The sequence below is a fragment of the Typha latifolia genome, chromosome 3, assembly GCF_019914945.1.
Source record: "Typha latifolia isolate L0001 chromosome 3, TyphaL0001v2, whole genome shotgun sequence".
NCBI classification, from domain to species: Eukaryota; Viridiplantae; Streptophyta; class Magnoliopsida; order Poales; family Typhaceae; genus Typha; species Typha latifolia.
In genome coordinates this window covers 2,133,344-2,154,183 of record NC_133088.1, presented here as the reverse complement: position 1 = coordinate 2,154,183, position 20,840 = coordinate 2,133,344, and the positions used below count along the sequence as shown (strand labels likewise).

The 20,840-nt window shown below is 37.0% G+C and overlaps 2 protein-coding genes across 4 annotated transcripts; one reads left to right on the top strand and one right to left on the bottom strand.

Moving 5' to 3' along the window:
- The first annotated feature begins 3,753 nt into the window (after positions 1 to 3,753).
- Positions 3,754 to 9,802, top strand: LOC140783392 (plasma membrane ATPase 1). Its single transcript, XM_073130268.1, has 21 exons — positions 3,754 to 3,937; positions 4,045 to 4,164; positions 4,285 to 4,383; positions 4,532 to 4,669; positions 4,808 to 4,942; positions 5,013 to 5,192; positions 5,295 to 5,501; positions 5,621 to 5,740; positions 5,829 to 5,948; positions 6,032 to 6,154; positions 6,266 to 6,370; positions 6,502 to 6,646; positions 6,867 to 7,031; positions 7,163 to 7,401; positions 7,488 to 7,520; positions 7,859 to 7,940; positions 8,091 to 8,251; positions 8,598 to 8,783; positions 8,872 to 9,054; positions 9,140 to 9,318; positions 9,585 to 9,802. The coding sequence occupies exons 1-21, from the start codon at positions 3,884 to 3,886 to the stop codon at positions 9,679 to 9,681; spliced, it is 2,871 nt and encodes a 956-aa protein (XP_072986369.1). The 5' UTR covers positions 3,754 to 3,883; the 3' UTR covers positions 9,682 to 9,802.
- A 1,623-nt stretch (positions 9,803 to 11,425) lies between these two features.
- LOC140783244 (uncharacterized) lies at positions 11,426 to 20,345 on the bottom strand. Of its 3 annotated transcripts, XM_073130047.1 has the most exons (17): positions 20,066 to 20,345; positions 19,247 to 19,372; positions 17,880 to 17,939; positions 16,763 to 16,876; positions 16,593 to 16,680; positions 15,552 to 15,697; positions 15,371 to 15,472; positions 14,630 to 14,701; positions 14,434 to 14,533; positions 13,752 to 13,834; positions 13,591 to 13,668; positions 13,404 to 13,502; positions 13,235 to 13,285; positions 13,098 to 13,154; positions 12,980 to 13,021; positions 12,179 to 12,470; positions 11,426 to 12,076 (listed from the first exon to the last, which is right to left on the bottom strand). In XM_073130047.1, the coding sequence occupies exons 1-16, from the start codon at positions 20,216 to 20,218 to the stop codon at positions 12,384 to 12,386; spliced, it is 1,458 nt and encodes a 485-aa protein (XP_072986148.1). In that variant the 5' UTR covers positions 20,219 to 20,345; the 3' UTR covers positions 11,426 to 12,076; positions 12,179 to 12,383. The 3 variants fall into 3 exon arrangements, with proteins under 3 accessions (XP_072986148.1, XP_072986150.1, XP_072986149.1); XM_073130049.1 differs by lacking the exon at positions 14,630 to 14,701; XM_073130048.1 differs by lacking the exons at positions 11,426 to 12,076; positions 12,179 to 12,470 and adding an exon at positions 12,501 to 12,728.
- Between the last annotated feature and the right edge of the window lie 495 nt (positions 20,346 to 20,840).

Here is a 20,840-nt window from a genome sequence, read left to right as displayed (position 1 = left end):
ATAGATCCTCAGATAGATAGATAGATAGTTATTTTAAGGTTGTTTGGCTGCAGAACGATCCTCCTTTTCTCCCATATCCTCTGTTCGTTAGCATGTCTCTTCCCTGGCTCTAGGATTCGTCATGCACTTTTTTTTTTTTTTTGGTAGTAAATTAAGCTGCTACTTGCGTTCACGTTTGTCTATATTACGTGATTTCCTTCCTTTTAGAGCTTGCAATCAACCAGCTCATGTCTATGATATACTTTATACATGAGAATTTGTTCCATTTCCTTTTGTTTTTAAAGCAGAATTAGTCGTAATTGCCTAAGTGCATTAATTGCATGACTAAATTCTTTTGTTTAGCGTATCTCCTTATATATGAATATTTTCATATTCGAATTCAGACGACATCAAGCGACGACTATTGTATAGAACTTTGGGCGTCTCCAATGAAGGGTTCCACAGAGCATATCCCCTTTTAGATCCAGGTGCACTAAATAATATAATAATTTTATATATTATATTAAAATTTTAAATTATTTATGTTTAATAAAAAACATATAATTAAAAAGTTCTTATCGTGATCTTTAAAATAAAACGACTTAAAAATTAAAATAATTTGGCGATACCTTTCCAATAGTAGTATCTTTGTTAAAAATTAATCTACGAAACTAATTATATTCTAAATTTAAACAATTAGTATACAAACAGAATCGAAAAGAAATTTGTACACCTCTAGATGTTAAAGTTTGGAACTGGATTCTAATAAAGAAAGAAGAGGAATTAGTGGAGTCAAATGCTCTAAATAGAGTCACGAAATTTAAGGGAGATAGGGATATACTTATTTTACACATTCACCCACCCCTGCCATTCTAATGGCACTAGTGCTTCTGTTAGCCATTGAATTGTGATTGGAGGACATGACAATAAATTTATTAACTTGTAATACGTATCTATATTTCCAACCAAGAATCTCCGTACGCCCAACACTTGGTACGGAGGAAATTAAACGGTGCGCGCAGATCTCCGTACGTCCGTGAGCTGGCCTTTGGCGGCGGTCCCGCGCCACCAAGAACTCCCCGCCCCGCCCCTCCCGATGTTGCTGGCCTATCAGCGAACAGCGACTTCACCCAATCCACACGGCCCTCCTCGGCAAATTACACGCGTCACTTAGACTCGTTAACGTCGCTCTAATTAATTCTGTGACTGACGTCTTGCCTGATCCACTAGACGTAGCCCTTACGGGTCGTTGACGCCGTTCCTGGACCTAACTTCGTGACCCAATGAGACACACCGCGAAGTGGGTCCCGCCGGAACAAGCATACCACGTGGCTGCACCAAAATTTAGATCATTTTTATTTCTTCCCACTAGAGACATAAATTGTTCATGCTCCACCAACAACTCAGTCAGATTATTATTCGGACTATCTATCGGGCCTATATTTCGGCCTTATTCTTACCTTATAATATAGGATATATATATATACATATAAATACTTTTTTTTTAATTAAAATTAGGTTTAGTTATATAATTTTTTTTTTATAAGTTAAACAAATAATTAATCTGATTTTTCTATATTTATAAGTAATTACCACCGAGAGGAGGACTCGGAAACTTGACCAGCGAATGATAAGGGCTGGGCTGCCAACGGAGTCTTGTGACCGTAACTACGGAATTGTACCTCGCTTTGTACCCGCTTTCTTATACTATTCTTTTTGAATCATTCATTGTCCACCAAACAGTGAGTGGTATGTGATTAATTGATACGACCTCCCTCATCTGTCTCTTTACTCGAGTTTATTCTTTTTCGGTGGGATTTTTTTATTATTATTATTTTCATTTTTATAACAATTAATTAACTTCTTTTTTTTTTTTTTAATCACAACCTTTTAATTTGTTATGGGTATTAAAAATTAATTTACTTGGCGTATTTACTTATATAGTGGCCTAAGTGGATTAGAGTTGTCTAATCTCACCTATCTTAGTATAATGTTTGGTTGGCCAACCTAGAGTCCATGATGGGCTCCATTTTGGTTGGATGAGAGCTTTTAACCGAAAGACAAAAGGTTGAAGACTAGTAGTGATGTACGAAAACTTTGCTTCAAGAAAGAAGAATCCGATTTGACAAAGATATATGTTGGATTATGTATGTTGGAATACATGAGCAAAGAGATTTTGACCACTAATCCGAATTTTTCTATTTATCAAAATAGATTAAATTTCAAACTTAATATAAAAGGAACATATATTTAAGTAAAATGCTTTTAGATTAGTCCCAGCATCTTATCCATTATGGAAATGATTAATGGGATAGAATGATGTTGCGATTTCTTGCCCCTAATTGCGCTTAAAATTATTTACAAAAAAAACAAGAAAGAATAATAGCTCCTCTAAATTTTAGTTTTAAATTTTATCTATTTTTTTACTAATAAAATGCTGAATTATTTAACATTTTTAAATAGTATTTCTATCTAAAATTAAAGCGCCGATAAATAAGTATTTGCTGACAACTATAATAAAACAGACCTATATTGTGTCATTTATTTGAGTAAATAAGCTTAGTAGTTGACTAGTTAAGCCAAAAACTCTGCATGTCAACTATATATATTTTTTAATGATAATTAAATGTATAGAAAGTTGGTCGGTGTTAGCTAACTAAATATGATAAGTTATGCTAGAAGGATCAATAAATGATCCCTTAAAAGATGCTATATATATATACTGACATCTGACGCACAAGATGCTATTAAATTTAGTTTCAAATTACTTCATACATCGAGTTTTTTATTTTTAATTATTTTAATCACTTCATGTCCCTGATGTTCATTAAGATATGAGATTACAACCGCACCTATGACTTTACTGCTAATTATTATATTTTTCATTTCTTGCATTAATTACACTCTTAACCTGCAATGTATGACCTCCCAATCACACACTGGAAGACAAGCATACTATAAAGGACATTAAAGCCCTGCTTGTTTTAACTTTATTATCAATACAAAGTATGCAAGTTTGACTATTTTCATTCTACTTTTTTTTAAAAATTATAGTCAATTTTATTCTTCTGAAATGATTTGCTCCTTTGGCTATTTATTTTCTACAACTAAATATTATAAGCAGAGAAGAAGTTTATAAAAGTAAATATATTTTTTTTTACTAGAATTTCTAGTAATCAAACACTCCAGAGTGAAGTAGAAATGCTTCATTGAAATTAAATCATTAAAAAAGTAGTGTAGATCCACATGGATTACATTCAGAAGACCCACATGCACATATAGTCCAAGGGTTATAAATGAAGATGGCCTAAGTTTAATGATAACACTAGCTGCTCCATGTCTTACATCCCCATCCACTTTTTTTTTTTTTTTTTTTTTTGCCCATTTCAAATTGGGAAAAAAAAGAAAGAAGATCAAATCTCAGAAAGGAGTTTAAGGAAAATAAGGTCGGAATAAATTAACAGTAAATTACATTAAAGGAAGCAGATAACTATAGGAATTAATGTAATTAAATGAGGAGGAGGATAGCAATGAAGTGGGTGATGTACCTGCCAAGTACAATAGTTGGTTTGATTGATGGAGCAGCCAGCCGCAAGCTGTCAAGTATATGAGATGTAGACAATTCATGCAACTGGCTGTGTAGATGATGTAGTGCTACCTGCTCACAGTGGGGGTGGGGTGGGTGGGATTTGTGGTGTTGGGTGGTGGGTAAACTCGCTTCCTTCTCTCTCTCTCTCTCTCTAGACCCTTCTCCAAGTCCACATGACCTCTCCCATCCAAAAGCCACAGACCACGGTCTTGATTCCATCATATTTCTTATTATATTCTTCTTTCTCTTATAACTTCCCATCACCAGCAGCAGTGGCAGAGGAGTTCGAGTTCTAGAGAGAAAGAGAGAGAAAAGATGGGGGAAAAGGAGGCAACTTTGGACGCCGTCCTCAAAGAAGCAGTCGATTTGGTACGCCTTTAAAAGGCCATTTTTGGTTCTCCTTCTACTTCTTGATAGGTTAACGGGTTTTGTTGATACGGGAGTAAATCTTTGCCGGGTTTGTGGGGAATTGGCAGGAGAACATACCGTTGGAGGAGGTGTTCGAGAACCTCCGATGCAGCCACGAGGGGCTCACCACCGAGCAGGCGGAGCAGCGGCTCGCTATCTTTGGCCAGAACAAGCTCGAGGAGAAGAAGGTGGAACCTTTGGTTACTCTCTTTGGGTGTTTTTTTGGGGAGGAATTGTCTATTTCTCCACAAAAAAAAAAATATTTTTTTTTGTTTCTGAACTTGTTTGATTTTTTATTTCGGTTGCAGGAGAGCAAGTTTTTGAAATTTTTAGGGTTCATGTGGAATCCCTTGTCTTGGGTCATGGAGGCTGCGGCTATCATGGCCATCGCCCTTGCCAATGGAGGGGTGAGAGTCTCTGGAAGATCAAAATCTCATTTTTATCTGTTACTTTTTTGTCTCCTTTCTTATTTGTTGTCATATATAAGTATTGCAATTTTGTTGATAAAATTATTGGCACAGTAATTTGAGATATCCTATATGGTTCTTTGATCAGGGGAAGCCGCCGGATTGGCAAGATTTTGTGGGTATCATCACCCTGCTTTTTATCAACTCGACGATCAGCTTCATTGAGGAGAACAATGCTGGCAATGCTGCAGCAGCGCTCATGGCTCGGCTCGCCCCAAAAGCCAAGGTTTGATCCGAAGTTGTATTATTTGCTCTTCCACTTTTTGTTATTCAAGTACCTGTATTGGAAACCATAAATTGAATAATAAATAAATTAATAAAAGTTTTAGGTTATATTTTTACTCCTGACTAGAGATGAATATAGGTGCTTAGAGATGGCCGGTGGAGTGAGGAGGAAGCAGCAGTCCTCGTCCCTGGGGACATTATTAGCATCAAATTGGGGGATATTGTCCCTGCAGATGCTCGCCTTCTTGACGGGGATCCGTTGAAAATTGATCAGGTATTTTTTGTCATTCTTTTGATTCTTAATCTGCAGTTGGATCAAATTCTACCTTAATGCTGTTTTGCAGTCTGCTCTCACTGGAGAATCACTGCCAGTTACAAAAGGTCCTGGTGATGGTGTCTATTCTGGTTCAACATGCAAGCAGGGTGAGATTGAAGCTGTTGTCATCGCCACCGGCGTCCACACCTTCTTTGGGAAGGCTGCACATCTTGTCGACTCTACCAACCAAGTTGGCCATTTCCAAAAGGCAAGTTGGAGAAAATTTTGCCTTTGCTATTCTCCATCTTTCTGATATTTTGTGCTCTACGATATAATCATGGTTACTTCTTGCTTTCCATTTGCCATGCAGGTCTTGACGTCTATTGGAAACTTCTGTATTTGTTCGATTGCAGTAGGAATGTTTGTGGAGATCATCGTGATGTATCCTATCCAACACAGAGACTATCGTCCAGGAATTGACAATCTGTTGGTTCTTCTCATTGGAGGCATTCCCATAGCCATGCCAACAGTTCTTTCTGTCACAATGGCTATCGGATCCCATCGTTTAGCACAACAGGTTAGATTAGAAAATTTTGTGGGCTCTCTGTTACTACATTTTGTCATGAATTTACAATTTGAACAAGTTCTTGAGAAGAAAGCTGCATTACTTCTGAGAATGACTGCGACTTTGTGCAGGGAGCTATCACAAAGAGAATGACTGCAATTGAAGAGATGGCCGGCATGGATGTTCTTTGTAGTGATAAAACTGGAACGCTGACTTTGAATAAGCTCACTGTGGACAAGAATCTTGTTGAGGTCAGATTTACCAGACATTGTGTGTTATATTTTAGAAACTCTTATTATTCTTGCTCTGATACATGTACATGTTAACTACATTTGTTAGGTTTTTGCAAAAGGAGTAACCCAGGACCAAGTAATTCTAATGGCTGCGAGAGCTTCACGAACTGAAAATCAAGATGCTATAGACACTGCAATAGTTGGGATGCTAGCTGACCCAAAGGAGGTGAATAGAAGCTTTGTCATTCTCCTGTCCTATTCCTCTATACATTGAATTTTTAACCTCAACCTCTCTGGTTGCTACCATAGGCACGAGCTGGTATTCAAGAGGTCCACTTTCTGCCATTTAATCCTACGGACAAAAGAACTGCTTTGACCTACATTGATAGTGATGGAAAAATGCATCGGGTTAGCAAAGGTGCACCAGAACAGGTACTGATATTTGGCCATTTATGAATGCCTCCTATTAGTAATGGTTTGCATATATCCTCCAAAATCCACATTTGTTGCTGGCTTCTATTGATTATTCTACTTGGGCTGCAGATTCTCAACTTAGCACATAATAGGTCAGAGATAGAGCGCAGGGTTCATGCTGTGATCGATAAGTTTGCAGAGCGTGGCCTTCGGTCGCTTGCTGTGGCACGTCAGGTGAATTTTTTTTTATCATTCTATTAATCATCTTACCTGTGCTCTTTCATAGTGCAGTAGTTTGGTCACTTTGTGATGCATTTATTCTTCTTTGTGTCAGTTTTCACAGTTTTAATTTGTTTGGTATGCAGGAAGTTCCAGAAGGGAGGAAAGAAAGTTCTGGAGGACCATGGCAGTTTGTTGGTCTCATGCCACTTTTTGATCCCCCCAGACATGACAGTGCAGAAACAATAAGGAGGGCACTCAATCTTGGCGTCAATGTCAAGATGATTACAGGTGTGCAAAGCCCATAAAGATATGGTTTATTTTTAGTTTCTTGTTAGCTGACATCTCGTTGCTGCCATTCTCAAGTGCTTTTGGTTCATGAATATGAGCACCTAGTTTCTGGGTGAGAGTAATCTTATACTAGATATAGATAGGCCTGTCCTCTTTTTTAATTGCAAGTTAATTTGTTGATAGTTGCCTAAGTTGGACAAGGTCTTTGCATTTGCAATAGGTGATCAGCTGGCGATAGGGAAGGAAACAGGTCGTCGTTTGGGAATGGGTACAAATATGTATCCATCATCTGCTTTGTTGGGCCAGAACAAGGACGAGTCAATAGCTGCTTTGCCAATTGATGAACTAATTGAGAAGGCTGATGGTTTTGCTGGAGTATTTCCAGGTACCATTGTTTTTAGTTTCTTTCATATTGTTTAGTTGCACCTTCTATGATGGGGTTGATTAGTTTCTTTTTGGATTGGCTACGCCATTCAAATCCGTTGCGGACATAAATCCATGTCTTTCAATTTTCAGAACATAAGTATGAGATTGTTAAGCGTTTGCAAGCAAGGAAGCATATTTGTGGCATGACTGGTGATGGAGTAAATGATGCTCCAGCCCTAAAAAAAGCTGATATTGGGATAGCAGTTGCAGATGCAACTGATGCAGCTCGTAGTGCTTCTGATATTGTTCTTACAGAACCCGGTTTGAGTGTGATTATCAGTGCTGTGCTGACTAGTCGTGCAATTTTTCAGCGGATGAAGAACTATACTGTAAGTTGTGTCTATGATCATATGTCAGTGATCTTCTCTGGTTATTTTGCTTAAGCTATTAGGCTGAAGTTTCTTCTTTGCTGCAGATCTATGCAGTCTCAATTACCATCCGTATTGTGGTATGCTCTCTTGTGGCCTTAGAATTTTGATATAGCTGCTTCCATCTAACTTATCATGTCCAAGTATCCCTGGTGACTTTATGTGGCTTTATTTAAACTTTTATGGTAACAGCATTGGACTAAAAATATATATAATTGTTCATGAGGATATTAACTCACACCGCTAAATAGATACTTATTGGTGGCTACCTTGGGAAATACCACTCGGGATTTACTAAGAATCTTCATTGGTTTCAAAACCATGAACTTTCATTTTTGTAACAAGAATTTGTTCATTTCTTTTGTCTGGTAGTAGTGTTGAGGATTAATGTTATTGGTTTATATCCTTGTTGCAACAGCTTGGCTTTATGCTGCTTGCTCTCATCTGGAAGTTCGACTTTCCACCGTTTATGGTCCTGATCATAGCAATTCTCAATGATGGTAATACTTAGTAAATTTGTCCAGCTGACTACTGGTTTCTTCTCTCTCTTATAGGTCACCTTTTTTGTTGTCTGTTCTGCTGTTTTTGTTCACTTTTCTTTACATAAAATGTGAACTACTATTCTCAAAGTACTTGCTCCTTTTTTACAGGTACCATCATGACTATATCAAAGGACAGGGTGAAACCATCTCCTTTCCCTGACAGCTGGAAGCTGGCTGAGATTTTTGCAACCGGAATCATCCTTGGTGGTTATCTAGCAGTGATGACTGTTATTTTCTTCTGGGCTGCCTATAAAACTGATTTTTTCCCGGTACGAACCGTATGACTTGCGAAACTGTCATAATATTAGAAGCATGTTAAAAAAAAAATTCACCATAGTAGAGTTATTTTACTGCAAAATGACTTCTGAAGTTAGTCTAAATCAAATCCTGTCCAAGAAAATCTCAGCCATGCCATTAAACTTTTGTTAACTGTAAAATGCCTCCTAAAATTATTTGCATGATGGATTCTCATTCTACTATTTGATCGAAAGCGTAGTTCAGCTAGTTCATGCATAATCTGCATAAAATTTTCTTATTTAGTATTTCTTTCCTGAGATACTGTGGATCTTTGCACTGACATATGTTATAATTTGTTGGGTTTTGATAATCTTTCAGCGGATATTTAAAGTTGAAAGTCTTGAGAAAACAGCTCAAGATGACTTCCAAAAGCTTGCTTCTGCAGTTTACCTACAAGTTAGTACGATCAGTCAAGCTCTAATATTTGTGACACGATCCCGCAGTTGGTCCTTTGTTGAGCGCCCGGGTTTGCTGCTTGTTACTGCTTTCTTTGTTGCCCAGTTGGTGAGTTTCTTCTTTCCCCTTCATTACATGCCCTAAGGCACATTGCAGTGATGATCTTATTCCTATGGATTATCATGTGGACATGCAGATTGCTACATTGATCGCTGTCTATGCCGACTGGGGTTTTGCTGCAATTAAAGGGATCGGATGGGGCTGGGCTGGTGTGATTTGGCTTTACAATATAATTTTCTACTTTCCACTTGATATAATTAAGTTCCTAACCCGATATGCCCTGAGTGGAAGAGCATGGGATCTTGTTCTTGAACAAAGAGTAATATACGCTGTGGAACCCTGACAACAACACTTGTTTGATTATTTCCTTCTCACTTAGATTGATTGATACTCTCTTTGTGCAGATTGCCTTCACAAGGAAGAAAGATTTTGGCAAGGAAGCAAGGGAGCTCAAGTGGGCACATGCTCAAAGAACACTACATGGTCTGCAAACACCTGACACCAAGATGTTCAGTGAGAGGACCAGCATCACAGATCTTAATCAGATGGCCGAAGAGGCCAAAAGGCGAGCTGAGATTGCAAGGTAGGACCACAATCTTGACAGATAAAACACTTGCAAACTTCCAACAGTGCACTGCTTTACAATCTGTCACGTTTTGGCCATCAGTTTTTCAGTAACTCCATGATCTATATGACTAGTATTGTCAGGAGTGGGTCTGCTATTCCTGTCACTACCACAATCTTCCATTTATCCTAAAACTTATCCAGTTGATACTTGGAGTTTCTTTTTAGTCAAGATTAATTGAAGCAACTGAACAACTAACTGCTAATGTTATTTTGCATATCCAGGCTCAGGGAGCTACATACACTCAAAGGACATGTGGAGTCTGTAGTGAGGTTGAAGGGCTTGGACATCGAAACGATCCAACAATCCTACACCGTGTGATCAGGCAGAGTATGATGCAATATGACGGCACTCCGATCCCTCCTGAACTTTGATCAATTTTTGTTTTGGTGATGCTACTGATGAGTGAATTTAATGAATGACTTCAACCGACTTGTGTTCATCACTACCCCTCAAGATGTGGCTATACTTATTATATCTCTATTATGCTCTAAGGTTTTTTTTCCGCGGCGAATTTAATTGCTTGTATCTTGGAGTTTTTTGAGGAATCTTACAGTGCCCTACCGTAGCAAAGAAATAAATGCTTAGGGGGGGACCAAGGGCATGTGCATTCTTATCTTGTTTATTACTCACAGACATGCATATCAGGGAGAAATTGGTGGAAGGTCATTGATAAAACTTCATCTCTCGCTTTCCTCAGACATTCCAGAACTTGGTCAGGGAGGAAGGCAATGCCATCAAGAGTAGTAGCATAGATGGGTGTTCATTTATTTTACAAGGTGAGGTGCTTGCTGTCTTATTAATTTTTATTTCTATATTATTTTCTCAAGATCCGATTCTGTTTGGTTAGGCTTCAGCCACAAGGGCATGAGGTCTGGCATATAGGTCAAACAGTTCCAACTCACTTCATTACGAGTAGGACCTATAGCATCTAATGAATCTACTTAAGCTATCTATAGCTTCTTCAATGTGCCAGGCACATGCCAGCCAGGAACATGGCAAAACTTTATGAGCATAGAAGAGCGAGAAACTTATGTGGATAAAGTTGTTTGTGGTGTAAGTAAGCCACATGCCCTGCACATTGAACATCACCTAACTGGATGTTGTTGGGAAGCTCTGATCATTTTTGAGAAGTGAAACAAAAAAGGGGGGATCTTGAAATGACTGTCTACCCCTCGAGGAGTAGATTGAAGGTGCAGGAAACCCTTTGGTGGCAAGAAGGTCCTTTGTGTGAAGTAGAGATCATCATTAGGCCTAACTTGCTTGAGCCCGACGTGGTAATGGGTGGTACAGGTTATGCCTTTGCCCCAACCCATTACATACATATTTCCAAAGTTTTTTAGTTCCTTATCGATTATTTAATAAATTAGATATCAATATATAAATATGTTCTTATAAAAGATAGCCAAAATATATTTATAGAGGTCTATTATCCTTGGCCTGATATCATATAATATTTTTATAAATTTCAGCCCATTACGCTCGATCCAAGCCCGATATCAAATATGCTAGTAGGCTATAACAAACTATAGTATTCTAGCCCAGTCCAACTCGAGTAATTGGTTGTGTCGGGTAACAAATATTTAAACTTAATCAGTCCAAAAAACTCAGCCCAAATCTGGCCTGACCCGCCCGATGATCACCTTTAGTGTGAAGGCATTTCAATAGTGTAGACTGCCACAGAGAGATTAGAAATGGCTGAAATGGCCAAGATCTTAAAGGATGCATTTGTTTCATACTATTAGGCTAACAAATTTAGATCAACCAATAATTGACGGTAGACATGATCATTGGGCAGGCCGGGCCAGGTTTGAGCCAACCGAGCTTAAGTATTTGTTCACTGTCCAACCCATCAATTACTCGAGCCGAGCTAGAATAGTCTAGCCCGTTACCGCCCGTCGGTCTGTGAGAGATCGGGCTAGCCAATCGGGCTGAGCCGGCCTGACCCACCAATCACTCGACCCAACCCACATTTTAGCTATTTTTAGAATTTTTTTTTTACTATTAGCTTATTTTTTTAAAAAAAATATTTATATTCCTCCATTTAAAAAATAATTAAAATAAATTAAAAAATTTTAAAGGTGTGCTTAAAATAATGCAAAACAGTACAATACCAAAATATTTTTACTGTAGCAATGGTAAATTGTTGTAGCAAAATAGGCAAAGTACTGGCGGGCGGGCTACTGTAGTAGAACGGGCGGGTCTAGTTGCGAGCCAAACGGGCGGACTTCTGGGCCGGGTTAGGCAGGCAAAGGGATGGCCCGTGCCGCCCATGGGTAATTCGGGCTCGGGCCGAGCTGAGCCTAAACCGGGTCCGGGCCGAGCTTAGCCCAGTCCAAACTGGGCTGGGTCAGGCCGGGGACGGGCAGGTTGGGCTGTTTGATCAAGTCTAATCGACGGCATCCGATACATGCCTCAACTTCTTGTGACAAAGGAAAGCAAAATCCTTACAGTTCCATAGCCCAAAGATCCAAAATTATAGTTGGTAACTCATATTTCATACTCAAAACAGATGAATACGCATCTGGGCAATAGCTTTCGTTCCATACTTCTGAATGCCTTGTCCCAAAGAATTATTTTCCTTTCCATAGGCAAAGGGAGAACTATCAGTAAGGGCACTTTCCTTCAGCTCTTAACTTTTATCAAATCATAAGACTTCTTTATTCTCGAGGTTGGCTGATCTATCAACAAGATCACTGTAAGCAGACATCTGTAACTGGTTTAAAGACAAGGGAATTAGTACAGTATTAAAGAGCATCTGGAAACAAAAGTTGTGTAGATGGAACTCTAATAAAAGTTTGAAACTTCAATAGCATACCTTTGTAGGCAAACAATGGTGCTAGAAGAGCAAAATGGCGTGCTTTAAGCCAAAAAATTTTAGTTCCAGGAGAATCGTCTAGTGGCACCTTGAGAGGCCCTTCCTTTTGTCTGAATTCATATAATTCATATGCCTTTCGGTACCTTTAAGGCTTGTTTGTTGCTTTTCTACTTTTAGTTTTACATTTCATTGTACCAAGTCTTGATCATGATGCTTCCTCTGCCAGGTGATAATAATTTGATGCTAGTCTGCCAATGCTTGTCCCTGCAATATATCCGCCAGTCCATGCGTTCTGTCATGAAAACACAAGAAACTGACTAGTGATGATTTGAAGTAGTCAGAGAACTTCCAATAATGAACTATGAAAAGAACCCACATATCCCGAGGCTAAAACCCCTCCCCTGCTTCAAATACACAGCTAAAATTTTTAAAAGCCACTTATCATGTATCGTGTGGGTTATTTTCATATGCCGAGGCTAAACCCCCTCACAAGAGGGTGATGAAGAGAACATTGGACTCCGGCAACTTTTAAGTGTAACAAAATACTCTCCTGGTCAAATTGACAAAGTGCTACACTTTAGCCATAGTGAAGTTTATTACTTGACATGCATGCCTAACTACACATGATACATTGGGCAGTTCTGCAACATGATTTCTTGTTAAATTGTTCTACTTATTATGGAGATAACTTATAAGTAAGGATATCTAATTATGTCGGTGACCTTATCTGTCTTTTTAAGCTACTAATACTTTTCTAGTAAGTGATATGACAAAGTTGTGAATATCTGTGTTTACCGCTACCTGAAAGTTGAATCCACCAGTGATTCCGTCAACATTGAGTACCTGGAAGAAGTCCACCTTTATCTGATGCATTTTTAGCACAGAAATTCCAATCCAGTTCCAAAAATATAAATGTTACCTCTCCTGCAAAGAAGAGATTGGGTTGTTTCTTGCTTTCCATTGTGCTAAGTGATATCTTCATAAACAAAGAACAGAATTAGGTAAAATATGCATCAATAAATAATTCATGATGAATTCCTCAAATAAGAGAAAAACCTCTGGAAGTGGAACACCTCCAGCAGTGACAAATTCATCCTTAAATTGTCCCTACATGGAGTAAGGAGCATGTGACTTTCCTCTAAAGAAAAAGGAGATCTCTACGTTGGCACCATACAAAAAACTTTCACGACTTGTACAAATATACATGAAAGGAATAACTTCATACCTTTCCTACTACCTTAAATGGATATTGCTTTAGAAGAAGAGCTATGGAATTCAAATGGCTATTTGCAATGGAAGCCCATGGCATATCACCATCTAAACCCTGGAGAGAGATGGTTAGTGTTTATCTAGGAGTACTGGAAAATATTACGAAATCATGCAGAATAAAATAATTTATCAAGCTATAAGACCTCTTGTTCCAGTAAAAACCTCCAAAATCTTTTTGCCAAACCAAACTGTGGAGGAAAGAAATTGTTTGCCTTATGCTTCTGCAGAAAAAACATTGAAAATTTGAAATCATTATTTCATTATGGAATGCAAGATACTTCACATCTTCAATAAAGAACCAAACCCCCAGCTGATCTCTCTGGTGAAAGAGGATGCACTTCACATCTTCCATATGAATATCAGGCATGAAGTCCACAAAAAGCATTCCTGTATACAATTCCAGATAAATATGTGCATATAAAATTACGACTACAAGGCTAAAAATGCATAATAAACAAAGGTTTTCATACCACCAAAATAAGAAAAAAAAAATTTTAAAATGCATCAGGAATTTGCAAGTTCAACAATTTGTATGTTACTACATCTTTTTACAGAAGAAATTGAGAACATATAAGATTCACAGCATGAAAAGCTTGTAAGCCAAGCATTACAGATATATTAGGAAAACTATGACATGATCCAAAATTCCAAATCGTAAGGAATTAGAATGCAACTTCAGAAACTTTTGAATGATTGACTAGTACAGGGCTTGCATGATTAGTTAATCATAAACCAATATGCAAATCAAATTGTTTCCATAAGAAAATACGAAGATGATTTGTAATATGTGATCACTTTAATGTATAACACCATAAGCACCACTCTGACTTAGAAAGTTAGAATAACTCCAAGACATCAAACCAATGAACATGACCACTTATAAGATGCACTTATAAGTACCCCTGACATAGGCCAAAAAACAAAAGCAATATCTTTTCTGAATGGATGTTCGATGCAGATAGAGATATTCATTATTTAGATTCTACCTGTATAACTAGAAAGAAATAGCTCACGCGCTCCCCAAGCAGATAACCGAAGAATTACAGGCCCACTAAGTCCCCAGTGAGTCACTAACATAGGCCCGACCTACAAACTCAAAACTTTATTTTCAGAAAACATCACATAATTGATTTTTATTTTGTTTTTACTCTTATCTGTAAGATATATAAAAGAACTGTCTGCCTGAGTTAATTCAGGTATACTCATGTGAACATTATCCAGTTTCAGCTTGGCTTTAACTCTTTGAAACGTAACCTGTTCATTGTGAAAAAAAGAAACAATAAACCATATATTCAACTAAATGGGAGCAAACTGTTATGTTTAGGCTAATGTATGAAAATTTAAAAAAAAAAAATCATCCTCCAAGCCAGTTTACAGTTAAACGGAGTGGGCTCGAGCATAACTCAAACTTGAGAGTATTCCTAAAGAATGATAAATTTTTAGTCTCAATGATAACTTTTTAGTATTTACAATCTTATCATCTTAACATCAGCCCTCCAGAAAGTGTCAAAATATTGATCAGGGAGAAATTGGACAAAGTTTGCAATGAAATATATTAGGCCATTTGACAAATAGAAGTATTTGTCTTATGCCTGCAGTTTAGGATCAGGCACGAAAGAAGTAATCCCCCAAAACTCCAATAAAGATTGAAAGAGTCTACAAGAAGGCCATGATAGCTTTTGACATAGGAAATCATGATCATCTTGAGGTGTAAATAAGGGAAAGAGGCAATTAAGCAAATAGAGCATAAATCAATGATTACTAATTCATTATGCAATATAAAATGGAACTTAGTCTATCTAAGAGTGAACTGTGCAATCAAGATCTGCATGCTGAAAATGAAATTATAGTTTATTTAACCTCATAATAAAAGTAAGATATGCCTTTGCACAGATATTCCATTATAAGTATAAAGATCATTACCCCGGACAATCTCGTCAGTTCTGTATTTGCGATCTTAAATGTGAATAAGCTGGGCATTGGGTCAATAACAGAATGACCAAGCTGGGTAGCAATTGAGTAACCCTATAACAAATCATATAAAAGATAAATAGCTACACAAATCTGATATGACGTTAATAACAGGCAAAAAAAATCTTCGAACCTGTTGGCTGCTCCCTGTAGCAACTAGGACATAATCAGCATCTACATACTCAACAAAGTCTATTGTACGTTTCTCAACCTTCAGAACAAATTTCCCATTGTCAGTAACAGATGCATTTGAGACGGTTTTCCCAGTTTGCAGCACAACTGCAAAGGAAATTTTGGTTTCAGCGGATCCTACTAACTAAATGTTTTGACTTGGGAATGACAGCATAAAATATACATGCTAAACCACTAGTCTGTATCAAAGGTCGCAGATAGGAATTCTACTTCTTTATCCAAAGGTTATATGTAGTTCTTCTTCAGTAGTAGACAAGAGACAGGGAAGTGGGATTTACTTTAAGTCCTCAAAAACCTCAACTGGTGAAACCATATTGTTGGATTAAGACCTGAATTTCCATCTTTCACTACATTTGTGAACAACCGGAATAGTCCAGTATATAGTTAACGCATTCACTGGTGACCCTAAGTCAATAAGTTTTCAGATTCGAAAAAAATAACTTTCAAGTCTCTTTCAGTATTCCTGTGGTCTATGGCTAAGCTGAGATCCACTATGAGAATCAATTTCCAATAGCAACTACTTGTGTTAGAAGGAAGAAGATCAGGTAACAGAGTACTGAAGATGCAAATCATCTTATAGCCAATAGAAATAGGGGCAGTTTAAAAAAATATTCACTCACAACAATTGCCTCCTAAGTGAAGAAATAACATCTTGAGAAACTTATAAGTGAAAATGTACACCGAGTCTCTGTAGAAGTTTCTATATACTCCACCCAGTACCAAAAAAAAACATTAACATGCTTTGCCATGTATAAGCAACAGTGAGATTTTTTTCTTAATTACACTTGAAATATAATTTAGGTATAGAACAACCATATTGAATAGATCTCACAGTTAAAAGTAATGGCTTGGCAATTGACGACAAATTGCTAAAATAGACAGTTCTCAAGGAGGTAACTAACAAGCTGATAAAGAGATACGACAAATTTAATTACATGTGGCAAGGAATTCAAATGCACCAGCATATAAACACAACCGATACCTCCAATCCTTTTTGCTTCATTGAGAAGACAATCAACTACAGAAGCTGAGCTGTCACTAACAGGAAAAACTCTTCCATCATCTTCAGTCTAAGGCAAAAAGCAACATGTTTGATAAGGTTTACATGTAGCTTCGCAAGAATAAGGAGATTCCAGATGTTTTCATGACTACCTTAAGCTGAACTCCATGATCAGAAAACCAACACATGGTATCTTGTGGACCATGGGCATTGAAGAAAGATCCCTGCAGTTCTTTGTTCCCCCTAGGGTAATTTTCTGCCAGTTTCTGCATTAATACAATAATGCATAATGTCAAGTATGAATAATCTACATCAAATCAGCAAGTCTTAACTCTTAAGTGCATGATTTTTCACCTAAAAGGCAGACTCATTAATTCTAAGATCTGATAATAATACAACAGGAAGCAGATGCAATCATGCTCAGCAGATAGAAACATAGAACCATAACAAGAACTTCAAACTCTACTTTTCAGTGATTCTTTTTTCTTTTTTGATGAAAAAATATTTGTTGAATCTTCATAGATGACTGATGATGCATCACCGTATCAATAGCAACTCTGGATTAGCCTGAACTTTTTGGTCCTAATTTGGAGGTGATAATAAATGACTAGAGAGGGGCATTTATAATTTTATATATATTTTTTAGTCACCTAGGGAGGAAGAAGTTGGCATTATGATTATTACAATTGATTGTCTGGGTCCAGAAATGCGAGATAAGAGATGACAGGAGGTGGAAAGTTATACATGTGTGCACATTTGCAAAATGTCAGTTAAAAGTTAACCCAAACAGTATTTTTCGAGATATTGAAGAGTAATTTCACATTGGCATCTCAATGGATATGGTAGCATACATGAAAAACTGAAAGTTTTGACTATTTATTTTTCACACCTACTCATATATTTATACATCTACAATATATGTATGTATAAGTACATATGCCTTTATTTATGTTATCATGCTTTACATATATATACCCTGACTGCAGTGCTAAAAAGGTGTTATACTAGTAGCATTCTAAATTTGGAGTAATCGCAGAAGAACTTCTCTTTTCAAATAATATAAATCAATATCTCTCCTAGGGTAGCTATATACCACAAATGGCTCTTTACATATATCTCACTATATATATGTATATATACGCATAAAGTCATACTATTGATCCATGGTGGACATTGATTGAAATGTCAGTCCTTGTACATTTAAGATGGCAAGAATAGAGGTTAGTTCAAGAAAAATGTAACAGCTAAATAAAAGATTTTATCTCTTACCACTGCCTCAACAAAATGCCCATTGGTGACATTGCATCGACCTCCACCAGATATTTTCACCTACAGATGATATTAACTGAACAATAAATTACATAATAAGGATAATGAAATCATCAAATAGAGGAGAAAAGCCTTCACTCTTTAACCCTAACTAGTTGGTGTCCACAATCAGTTTCTTATATTCAGCTATATTTAATGAAAGTGTGATCATGTGATATGCCATTCCTTTACTAATTCATTTTTACATCTTTTTCGGTGCACTCTCCCTCCCAAAGCAATTTCTTCATATTAGTGTACTATACGGTCTCCTCGAACATGCCCAAAGCCTCTTAATCGATCCCAAGCTTCCTGCTTAAGTATGGTTAGTTTTATATCTTTCAAAAGCCAATTGCCAGCTTTTAGAAAGGAGGCTGCTTAGGTAGCTTGACAACTAGGGTAAATTTTTTCAAGAATACTATGTTGCACAAAGAGTCATAAGCTCATAGCTTGCTTTATTTCGATGAATCAGGAGTAAATAACACAATGCAAGTAAGGTTGTCTGTTTGTATTGACCTTGACTTATCGCCAACCATTGCTGGTGTTCTAATCTATTGAAGTTTGCAAAGCAAGATGCCCAAGGAAATTTTTTGAGATTTATTATGGTAGATTTGTAAAAGCAAACCATCAAGTACAGACTTCTAAATCATTCGGCAACATTGTTGCAGCAGAAATATGCATTAATATTAGTCAAAAGAGTGAAAAGATTGTTAGAAATATTATGTATATGAACATGAATATTTTATAAACTTTGAGCCCAATTTAAATGTGGTTCACATATTATTAATGATGGATTAATGGTGGAATTAAAAGAACTTTAAGAGTATTTTTAATATCATTTATTCACTTATTCAAATTCATAAAGAAAAGCAAATGAAAATTGACTTTAAAATAAGTACTATGACAATAAAAAGTAAAAAGAAGTAAGTTTAGTACCATATTAGATATTTAAAAAATGTTAGTTAAATATATAAATGTCAAACTTCTTATGAGCTTTGAGCTCCAAAAGATGTACATATTCTATGGGTAAAGGAATCTATGCAAATCAACTCGCACATGTGAGTCGCCTGGCCCAGCTCGACTTGATTCACACGTGTGGATCAAGTCCGAAGAGTAAATTAGTTTTAAGAAAATAGTATCCAACACTAGACTCGACTATACATGATTTACTTATTTTCAATTGGAGTTTTGTGACTTTTGAATCAAATTATTACCATCAACAAAAATAGATATTCAAACTTACTGTCTTTCAAAGATTCATAGAAGATAGAGATATTTTAATTTTTAAATGATTAATGAGCATGAAGTTTCTACTTAATAAGAGAGTCTACCTTTGACAAAGGCTTTCCCTTCTCAACAACCAGCACATTCAAGTTAGGAGCTATGCTTTTGGCTCTTATTGAAGCATAAATTCCAGCTGCGCCAGCACCAACCACCACCAATAATTGCTCATTCGCCTGCCCATTTAAACCAGCTATTAGCTATATGAAATTCCAGGAAATGGGAAGTGTAGAATAACTTACTGGAAAATGGATATTGGAGATTCAGATATAATAACTTCGAGATAAGAAACCAAAATTAACTATACCCTACTCAATTTTAGACTGGCATTCAGGAACAACTAGAATTTGATCTTTTGAGCATAATTGAAGCCCATACTCACCAAGCACATACCGTGCAAGGCCTCCCCAGCCCTGAAAATCTCGTCAAATGTTCATCATCAAGATCCTCAATATGCGGACACATTTAAATGCCGAAAAAGTCTATTCACTTACTAAACCACCAAGCATGTCTTTATATAATTTTCCCAAAAGTTCTCAACCAAGACCAAGACACGTCTTCTATATTCATTACCGGGACAAGAAACAAGCCACAACCAGAAGCTTAACACATAAATGTTGCGCTCATTTCATGACTGGCGAACATCCACCTCATACTGTAGTATCTAGTAATACGAAATAAAGGAAGCAAACAAAAGAAAGAAAAGGTCGACATTTATATGAATACTAGTCTACTAGCAAGCAATATGATAAAGAGGAAAACCGATGGAAAAAAGAATAATGCTTGATAGTTTATGAACTCGTTTCAGCTATGAGAAGATTGGATATGGACAAAATCTCACAGAGAGAGAGAGAAGCAAAAGAGAATACTTGTTCACCGCTGCTTGCAGCTGGAGAGGAGAAGAAACGCTTCTTGTAGTTTAAGGGAAGACGGCAACGGACATTGTTGCTCCGGAAACAAGACGCACACCCCAAAGAGGCACCAAAATGGAGGAGGAGACTCACAGGTGCGCAGCTCCTCATTGAGGTATTCCTTCGAACATCTTCCGAGCACTTAATGTTCCCGACCCGTTAACTCCCAAGAATTTTATCCATATTGTTGGAATTTTTGACCAAACTAACCCTGCTAGCTTTTTATACTTCCAAACTTACATATGAATGAAGATTAGTGATGCTTAAAACCGGGACAGCGATTTTTAAATATAAAATAATTTCATAAAAATTAACTTATATTAAAAAGAATTCTAAGATTTAATAGTTTACTTAGCGACCTTTAATTTATATTTCAAATTTATTATCCGATTCAGCGATTTTATTGAGCTGGATCCGAGGGTAGCAAATTTTATCTGATTCTATTTAAATTTAAAAGTGAATTAAACCAGCAAATAAAACCGGTCAGACTTAAACTTAATAAAAACTCAAATCATCGGGTACAGGATTATAGATCATACGGCGGTATCAATAAAGACCCGGATTTTAGACCGGATATAGTGGTACCCAAATTTTATCCGGTTTAGTTATCCGAGTTTTAGACCATCGCTCGCATAAAACAATCTCAAGAAATGGTGGAACTCGAGAGACTAATTCATCAATTTACCAATTGACCTTGAGCCATTCCCTTTTGAAGATTCCTATCAGATTTCAA

Coding starts and splice junctions, on each gene's coding strand:
- LOC140783244 (XM_073130047.1), bottom strand. CDS start 20,218: ATGAGGAGCTGCGCACCTGTGAGTCTCCTCCTCCATTTTGGTGCCTCT. Junction 16,681..16,762: donor ATCATGGAGTTCAGCTTAAG/GTAGTCATGAAA, acceptor TTTTTGCCTTAG/ACTGAAGATGATGGAAGAGT. Junction 12,471..12,979: donor CTGGTGGATTCAACTTTCAG/GTAGCGGTAAAC, acceptor TTTTCATGACAG/AACGCATGGACTGGCGGATA.
- LOC140783392 (XM_073130268.1), top strand. CDS start 3,884: ATGGGGGAAAAGGAGGCAACTTTGGACGCCGTCCTCAAAGAAGCAGTC. Junction 7,941..8,090: donor CATAGCAATTCTCAATGATG/GTAATACTTAGT, acceptor CCTTTTTTACAG/GTACCATCATGACTATATCA. Junction 9,319..9,584: donor AGGCGAGCTGAGATTGCAAG/GTAGGACCACAA, acceptor TTGCATATCCAG/GCTCAGGGAGCTACATACAC.